The sequence below is a fragment of the Suricata suricatta genome, chromosome 17, assembly GCF_006229205.1.
Source record: "Suricata suricatta isolate VVHF042 chromosome 17, meerkat_22Aug2017_6uvM2_HiC, whole genome shotgun sequence".
In the NCBI taxonomy this organism is placed as follows: Eukaryota; Metazoa; Chordata; class Mammalia; order Carnivora; family Herpestidae; genus Suricata; species Suricata suricatta.
This window is the reverse complement of record NC_043716.1, coordinates 37,373,854-37,382,963: the sequence shown is the minus strand read 5'-3', so window position 1 is coordinate 37,382,963 and position 9,110 is coordinate 37,373,854. Positions and strand designations below refer to the sequence as shown.

Here is a 9,110-nt window from a genome sequence, read left to right as displayed (position 1 = left end):
TGATTTCAACTCAGGTCGTGATCTCATGCTTGTGAGTTCAAGCCCCACATCAGGCTCCATGCTGATAACATGGAACCTGCTTGGGATTCTCTGTCTCCCCCACTATCTGTCCTGCTCAAGTACATTCTCTGTCTCTCAAAAATAAATATACATTTTTTTTTAATTTTTTTAATGTTTTATTTATTTTTGATACAGAGAGAGACAGAGCATGAGAGGGGGAGGGGCAGAGAGAGAAGGAGACACAGAATCTGAAGCAGGCTCCAGGCTCTGAGCTAGCTGTCAGCACAGAGCCCGATGCGGGGCTCGAACCCACGAACGTGAGATCTGACCTAGGCTGAAGCGGAGGCTTAACCGACTGAGCCACCCAGGCGCCCCAAATATACATTTTTAAAAATTTAGTTCAAGAGAAGAATTGAAACGTGCAAACCCATGTAAGCACAGAAACACAGGAAATCTCAATATCCTAGTTAGATAATGTTGCAAAATCCTACCAGTAGGGAATTGTGGGGGAAAGTACACGAGGGATCTGTTTTCTCTCAAAACTACATGTAAATCTGCGATTACCTCAAGAAAAGCCACATGCAAAGATGTTTAAAAAAAAGATGCTTATTTTATGTAATAATAAAATTGAAAGTAACCTAAATGTCCAACGAATAGGAGACTTCAGATAAAACATTTGGTTTAGGGGTGCCTAGGTGGCTCAGTCGGTTAAGCCTCCGACTTCGGCTCAGGTCATGATCTCATGTTCGTGGGTTCGAGCCCCACGTCAGGCTCTGTGCTGACAGCTCTGAGCCTAGAGCCTGCTTCTGATTCTGGTCTCCTGCTCTCTCTCTGCCCCTCCCCACCCATGTTCTGTCTCTCTCTGTCTCAAAAATAAGTAAGAAAACATTTAAAAATTATAAAAAATAAAACACTTGGTTTAAATAAATTATGGTACAATGAGGAATACCAGGTACCCATTAACAATGATCATATTTTTTAAAAAATGATACATGTTGATTGACATGAAAAGATACCCAGGACCTTAACTGGATGAAGAGAGCAGATTGTAGGGGCGCCTGGATGGCTCAGTTGGTTAAGCGTCTGACTTTGGCTCAGGTCATAATCTCACAGTTTGTCAGTTCGAGCCCCACATCGGGCTCTGTCCTGACAGCTCAAAGCCTGGAGCCTGTTTTGATTCTGTGTCTCCCTCTCTCTATGCTCCTACCCAGCTCGTGCTCTGTCTCTCTCTCAAAAATAAACATTAAAAAGCTTAAGGAAAGAAGGAAATAAATACTGGTAAGTATGCATTTGTTTATAAAATAAATCAAAAGAAAGCTCATGAACCCTCTTTAAGAAGAAAAAAGTCAGGAACCTTTACCTTGCTCCCAGTAAAGCACTTTCTAACTAAAAGACGCTGATTGAATATATCTCTTGACTATTCATTCAACATTCTAGAAGATAAAAATTCTAATGCCAATAAATGGTTGTACACATTTAGACCCTTTATAGAATGTAATTATTTCCTACACAGGAAACATGTATGTGTTAATATGTAAAATATTAATGTATATTTGTATGTAAAAGATGTATTAATAAATACATATTACATCATTTAGGATTATAAAACAATACTGGGAAAATAAGGGATTCAAAACTTCCATTACTTGATAAATAATACAATAAGCTTACTAAGCCTTTTTTGTTCTTTTATATTTTTTGAGAGAAAGAGAGAGAAAATCCCAAGCAGGCTCCACGCTCATAGATCTTGACCCTGGAATCATGACCTGAGCAGAAATCAAGAGCCGAACACTCAAAACCAACTGAGCCACCCACGTGCCACATCCTCTGTTTTTGTTTTTGTTTTTGTTTTTTTTGAGAGACAGAGAGAGACAGCACAAGCAGAGGAGGATCAGAGAGAGGAGGAGACACATAATCTGAAGCAGGCTCCAGGCTCTGAGCTAACAGTCAGCCCAGACCCTGATGCAGGGCTCAAACCCACGAACTGTGAGATCATGACCTTAGCCGAAGCCGGACACTGAGTCGGTTGACTCAGCCACCCAGGCGCCCCCTTTTTTTTTTCTTTTTGTTCTTTTAAAATACATTGCATCCCACTGTTTTCTGCTGCAAGGGAATTTTTTAAATGATTTCTAGCCATTTTTCCTAAAACCCAAAGACAAAATTTTTGAATGCTCTTTTTGCTTCTAGATTGGTAGATATCTGTTCTGACCTGTCCAGTGTCCCTTTCCTCAGTAATTCCACTTTTGGAACGTTATTCTGAAGTCCGAAAAACAAAAAACTTTGTGTCCAAAAGCATTCATCATGGCATTATTTACACTGGTGAAAAATGGAACAGAATAGGTGTGCTGCAATCGAAGAATTGGTCACACTGGTACACCCTTAACATTTTTACAAAGTCGTTAAAAGTCTTATTTTCCTGGAACATTTAGTAGCACAGGAAAGTCATTGTGTTGGGTAGAGGGTGGAAAAACTATTCTGTATAATGTATCAAAACTCATTGAATTATATTATAAAATGTGCGTTTTGCTGTGGGTAGACTATATGGCAATAAAATAGGGAGGAAAGCTATCTTTTTTTTTTTTAAATGTTTTATTTATTTTTGATACAGAGAGAGACAGAGCATGAGAGGGGGAGGGGCAGAGAGAGAAGGAGACACAGAACCGGAAGCAGGCTCCAGGCTCTGAGCTAGCTGTCAGCACAGAGCCCGACGCGGGGCCCGAACCCACAAACGTGAGATCTGACCTGAGCCGAAGCCGGAGGCCTAACCGACTGAGCCACCCAGGCGCCCCATTAGATAGTATAAGGTCAACTATAAACCAGGGCTTCTCAAACTTGTACTTCAAATCCATTAGGAATCTTGTTATAAACCACAGATTCTGATTTAGTAGGCCTGGAGGGGGTTCTGAAGTTGAATTACTAATAATTTCCCAAGTGATGTCAATGCTGCTGTTTGGAGACCCTCCTTGGAAAAGCAAAGGTGTAAAGTACGTACTAGTGCTCCTCCATGTGTGTGGCCCCTGGACCAGCAGGGTTAGCATGGTCCTAGAGCTTGTTAGAAATGCAAATTATCAGGCCCACTCCAGAACTGGGTGATTTAAAAGCACCTGGTTTAATTTTTTTTATGTTTTATTTATTTTTGGGAGAGAGAGAGAGAGCATGAGCAGGGGAGGGTCAGAGAGAGAGGGAGACAGAATCTGAAGGAGGCTCCAGGCTCTGAGCTAGCTGTCAGCACAGAGCCCAACTCGGGGCTCCAACCGACAAACAGTGAGATCATGACCTGAGCCAAAGTCGGATGCTCAACCGACTGAGCCACCCAGGCGCCCCTAAAAACACCTGTTTTAAGAAGCACTCTAGGTGCATTGGGGTGCTTCCTCAGTTAAGCGTCCAACTTCGGCTCAGGTCATGATCTCACAATGCATGGGTTTGAGCCCCGAGTCGGGCTCTGTGCTGACTGCTCAGAGCCTGGAGCCTGCTTCAGATTCTGTTTCCCTCTCTCCCTGCCCCTCCCCGGCTCCCTCTCTGTCTCTGTCTCTCAAATAAAATAATAAAGACATAAAAAAAAAAAAAAGCGCTCCAGTTAATTCTGATGCAAACTGAAGTTTGAGACCAATGCTATGTACACAGAAAGGCCAACCTCTAGTTGCAGCAAAATGTCATCTGCTTTTCTTAGGATAATGAGAGCTGGGTGATTTTTGTTTTCTTCTTTGTATCTTCGTATATTACAAAAATAGTGTTACATTTTTTCCCCAAATGAAAATAACTATAATTTCAGGTTTTTAAAGTGATATATGGGCTCCAGTTCTAATATGATGCAGAACTTGTACCACGCCAAGAATCGATCACAGGTGTTTCTCACCCACGGGGCGCACCACTCAAATCTGAGGATGACCGCAAGCTGTGTAGAAAAACTATGAGGCGGGTAATTGTAGGTGTTAACTTGATTGGGTTAAGGGATGCCCAGACAGCCTGTGAAATATTACGGGTGTGTCTCTTAGGGTGTCTCCAGAACAAATTAGCATTTGAATCAGACTGAGTAAAGATCACATTACCAATGCGGATGGGCACCATCCACTCTGTTGAGAACCTAAATTGAACTATTGAGCTGGTGGCGGCAGACCTGGAGGAACTAGTTTCTCTGAATCCCCACCTTCGCGGAGAAAGCCAATAACGGGAGCAGATCTGTGACAGTGAGTGTTAAATCCTCCTTTCTGGGTTGCAAGGCCACCTACGGAGGGGAAAGACTACATTTCCCAGTCTTCCTTGCGGAAGGTCATCCTGGCCAATGATATGTGAGCAGTCGGTCACATGGCCGCTCCCGGCACCTCCAGAGAAAGCAGTTTTTACACAAATTTCTCCCGCCTTCGTCCCTTCCTCCATCCGCTGTCTGGAATGCGGAGGAGGAGGAATGGTGGAGGACGAGGACTACACCCAGCGAGGGGGTTGGAAGGAGCCTGCACCTCTAAGGGCTTTGGGGCACAGAGCTGCCCCGCCTCCCTGAACAGCCCACCTCCCTCCTCCTTTTGAATGAGAGGGAAACCACCTTCTCTCTTAAGTCACGGCTTAGTAGCTGTGCTGTTACAGCTGAACCTAATCTTAAATAATTATAGAACGAAGGGAAGAGGTAAGGCCTGATGGGGAAGCAGGTCCCCGTGGGTGATAAAACCGCAGGCTGAGGGCGGGGAGAGGAAAGAGGAGCAGGGACAACCTGTGAACAGAAGGTCGCCTGTCCCGGAGGATTTTCAGGCCTGGAAAGAGTTTGAAGGGTCGGACACTGTGCAGCGGGGAGAGGGGCGGGGGGGGGGGGGGGCTATGCGCCAGAGTAAACAGATACCAGCTCAACTACGCCTCTGACGCCTGCACCTTTCCTACCCAGGCCAAGGGGGATGGTGAGGGAGGAATTTTACCATTAATCCGTTTGGGGCTTTTCATTTCTACTCAGGACTATACATGCTGATTACCGATCTCACACCAAATCGGCCACTTAAGTGATCACAAGCTTTAGAGGAGACCAGAGTTAGTACATGAGGCAGAGGGAGCGTTCTCGTCGTCTCGTCGTCTCGCGGCAGAGATGACCTGCACTGTCGGCCACCCTCCCACCCCACTGCATTCACCCACCCAACGGACAAACATTTACTGAGCCTCCGCCAGGTGCCAGGAACTGTTCTAGGTGCTGACAGGGGACAATGAGCCAAGCACCTCGCAGAGCTTACATGCTAATGGAGGAGATAGGTGCTACACGCGTTACAACTTCTAAATTACCAAGTATGTTATGTAGTGATCAGTGTACAGGAAATAAAGCTGAGAAAGGGGATAGGAAGTAGGGGGTTAAATTTCCCATTAGGACTTCTAGGGGAGGTCTCACTAAAAAGCAACATTTCTGTAAAGACTGAAAAATGTTAGAAGGGTTGGGAGGCCTGGGTGGCTCAGTCCATTGGGTGTTTGACTCTTGATTTCAGCTCAGGTCATGATCTCATGGTTTGTGGATTCAAGCTCCAAGTCAGTGGGAGTCTGCTTGGGATTCTCTCTTGTTCTCTCTCTCTCGTTCTCTCTCTCTTGTTCTCTCTCTCTCTCTCTCTCTCTCTCTCCCCCTCATTCGCACTTTCTTAAAGTAAATAAATAACTTTAAAAAACGAAGAGGGGCACAGGGAGAGAAAATAGTCATGTGTTGATGATGTCACTTACTGGGTACAACCATGTAGTGCCTGCATATATTTGTCCATGTGTGACAGAATGGGAACTGGCTCCACAGCCCCTACAGGGTAGGCTGAAGTGGCTGGGACAGAACTTGAATATGAACCTCAGCGGGATGGGCCTCTCAGCCCAGCTCCAGACCTTAAGTATAGCCAAGAATGGGGCCATGTGTCACCAGCCCTGGGCAGCATCAGTGACACCTCCTCTCAGGCTGGACAGCGCTATCTGAGAAGGAGGACAGGCCCCAGAGATTGTACAGTCTCCTGTGTCTGGCCTGTGACATCAGGGGCTGGGGACAGCACAATGTGACCATGTGACCATGCTCCTGCCTCCCCTCTCCTACCGCCCACCACCTATGCCATTTTCCACTCCCCAAAGGTAGACGGATCTGATGGGGTTTTTCCAGGCTGGGCCAGTGGCCTGACCCAGCAGGGGCCGTGAGGACAGGGCAGGGACCATTCCTGGACAGTCAAGAGAGATGAGGTGTGTCCGTGAGCCCCCATGGCTGGGGCTGGGGGTCAGGAAGCAGCTGTGCCAGGAGCAGACAGAGGTCAGGGTTGGGAAGGTCAGCCATATCCCCACCCCACATCCTGTTTTTGGAATGTGGGGCCCCGGCATGTGCTTTCCTTTGGACTTTGTCCAAGGCAGTGTCTCCCCACACAGACCCACTCCCAAGGGAACCCTGCATGACAGTGGGGAGGGTTCCCTAGCACATCCATCATTAACCTAGGGTTTTTCCAGGTGGGCTGGGCCCCGGAGCCAGTGTCAGTAAAGGGCACATTTCTCACCCCTCCCTGAAATCAGGCCAGGGGGTCCCTGTCAACACATGGAAAATTAGACAGGGCCCCAGGGCTGAGGGGAAAGGAAATGTCATGGAGGAGGAGATTCTTGGCCTCCCCACTCAGAGAGGGGCAGGCCTGGTCCACCTCCAGTGTCTGGCCCACCAGATCCAACCAAAGCCCTGGGGATTGTCAGGCACCAGAACACCACCTGGGAAGCCCAGCCAGGCTACAGGGAGAACAGTTCCATGAGGGGCTTAAGCACATGGGCTCCGAATCCATCAAGCCAGGCATGAGACGGGCTGGCTGTGCACTTGCTGTGTGGGCAAGTGACTTAGACCCTCTAGTCCCAGCTTCCCTCCTGCCAGGGTCAACAAGAGGATTCAATGAGCTAATCTGTGTGATGGGCTCGGCACAGGGTCTGGTCCAGAGCAGAGGCACAGGTGGTGGGGGGAGGAATGGTGTGCTGCGGGGGGGGGGGGGGGGGGGGGGGGGGGGGGGGGGGGCAGGCAGATTCCTAGAAAGGCAAACAAAATGTCTCAGCCTGGGGTGTCCCCTCCTCAGCCACTCAGGTCACCATGAGTCATCCTAACTCTTCCCCTAAGGGACTGCTTCTCCTGCCACCTAGAGCTGTAGAATGTGTGCTTTATGAGGGCAGAGAAGTCCTTCTATTTATTTTTCACATTATAAAATAACATGCTTATTAGAATATATCTGGAAATTATAGAAAAGCAGGAAGAAAGCAAAAGCTTTTTTTTTTTTAAACCACCAATGCCGAACAATCTTGATGCCTTAATGGTTTCCATACAGGATTCTTTCCTCCACACAGGTTCTCTTTGTTCTCCTTAATATGGTTGGGACCTTAGCATTAAGACATAGAGCTGGAAGGAAACTTCTGGGTCAGATGGCCCAGCCTCCTCAGTTGACAAGCCAGCCAGGAGACTGGGCCCAGAAGAGCTCAGTGACTTGTCAAAGGCCAGTAACAACAGAGCTGGGCCCAGATCTGCTAAGTGTCTGCAGCCCCCAACCCCAGCACCAAACCCTCCTCCAGCCCAGAAGCCTGCCTTCGAAGATGACAATCAGTTGATAGTGGATCTAGGCCTTCCAATTTGAGGGAGTCTGTTCCACGGGCTCCCAAGAAGCCCCCCTCAAAAGGGAGGTTAACCCCCTCCCCCATTTCCAGGAGGAGACACAGTGGTTGGGATGGGGGGAGGGCGGGGAAGGGGTAGAAAGGGAGGGCTGGCAAAGCCCAGCAAGGGGCATGGCCCTGTGTCTGTCCCCAAGGGTGGAGCCAACCAACAGGGCCACCCTGTCCCTTTAAGAGAAGGGGGAGAGCAAGCCCCTCTCCGCCATTCTATCCTGTCATCCATCCTGGCCAAACCTAAAAGGGAAAATGAAACAGGGCCCAGGAGAGTAACAGGTCCCAGCCATCTCCCAGGATCCCTCCCTCAGCGCTAACACCTCAGCTCCAGCCACAGGGTGAGTGGGGTCAGGCAAGGTTCTGGGGGCACAGGGGGCCTGTGGGGCCTGTGTGAGTGTGCTGGGGAGGTTCTCAGGAAATGTGGGAGGTTGGAAGCAGAGGGACACCAGGGAAGAGATGGGAGAGGCCTGGACCTGTATTCCTGCCTCTCGGGGGTAGGATGGCAGGGGACCCCTAGAACAAAGGATGATGACAGAGTTTTGGAAGCAGGGGCACTTTTGTGCCCACCCCCCCTCCCATTCTGAGAGGAGTTCCCTGCAGTACGAAGGGCAGAGAAGGAAGGAGGTGAGGTCCCTCCAGGTCTGCTGGCTCCCACCTCTCCCAGGTTAAGTTGGGTCTGACCCCGGGTTGAAGGCACCACAGTTGCCCATGGAAAGCATCCTTGGGCAGGTAAGGGCACCCCTGGACTTCTGCTTCTACAATGAGTTGGTCTGGCCCTGCTGATGTCAAGTTCAGTCCCTGAAGATCTAGACTCTGGAGGAGCATGGGGTCCAACCAAGGAGGCCCTTGGGGGTCTGGCTAGAGCACCAGAGTGGTGCTCCTCCCCAGCACCTGTCGGCCCCAAGGAGAAGGCACCCCCAGTTGAGAATCTCCTAACCCCTCCTGCCCCCGCCCCCCTTGCTTGGCTCCCACGTTCCCACAAAATCCTAGCTAAACTCAGGCCTGAGCCCCTGCCTCACCCCAAGCTAGAAGAGGGCTAGCTAACCTCACCCCATGGGCTTTGGGGGGCTGGGAGGCTGAAGAGGGCGCAGATCAGCGGCCTCTGACCCCCGCCTCGCTCCCCCAGCGCCATGGGGGAGTGGGCGTTCTTGGGCTCGTTGCTGGACGCCGTGCAGCTGCAGTCGCCGCTCGTGGGCCGCCTGTGGCTGGTGGTCATGCTCATCTTCCGCATCCTGGTGCTGGCCACGGTGGGCGGCGCCGTGTTCGAGGACGAGCAGGAGGAGTTCGTGTGCAACACGCTGCAGCCGGGCTGCCGCCAGACCTGCTACGACCGCGCCTTCCCGATCTCCCACTACCGCTTCTGGCTCTTCCACATCCTGCTGCTCTCGGCGCCCCCCGTGCTCTTCGTCATCTACTCGGTGCACCGCGCCGGCAAGGAGGCGGGCGGCGCCGACGCCGGGCCCGGGCCGCCCCCGCGCCGCCGCTGCTACCTGCTGAGC

General features: G+C 50.0%; 1 protein-coding gene across 1 annotated transcript in view; it reads left to right on the top strand.

Annotated features, from left to right (window-relative positions):
• Positions 1-8,741: 8,741 nt before the first annotated feature.
• Positions 8,742-9,110, top strand: part of GJD3 (gap junction protein delta 3) — a 581-nt gene continuing 212 nt past the window's right edge. Inside the window, exon 1 of the mRNA XM_029927027.1 lies at positions 8,742-9,103. Coding sequence (XP_029782887.1) covers positions 8,742-9,103 — 362 coding nt within the window. The remainder of the gene's footprint in view (positions 9,104-9,110) is intronic.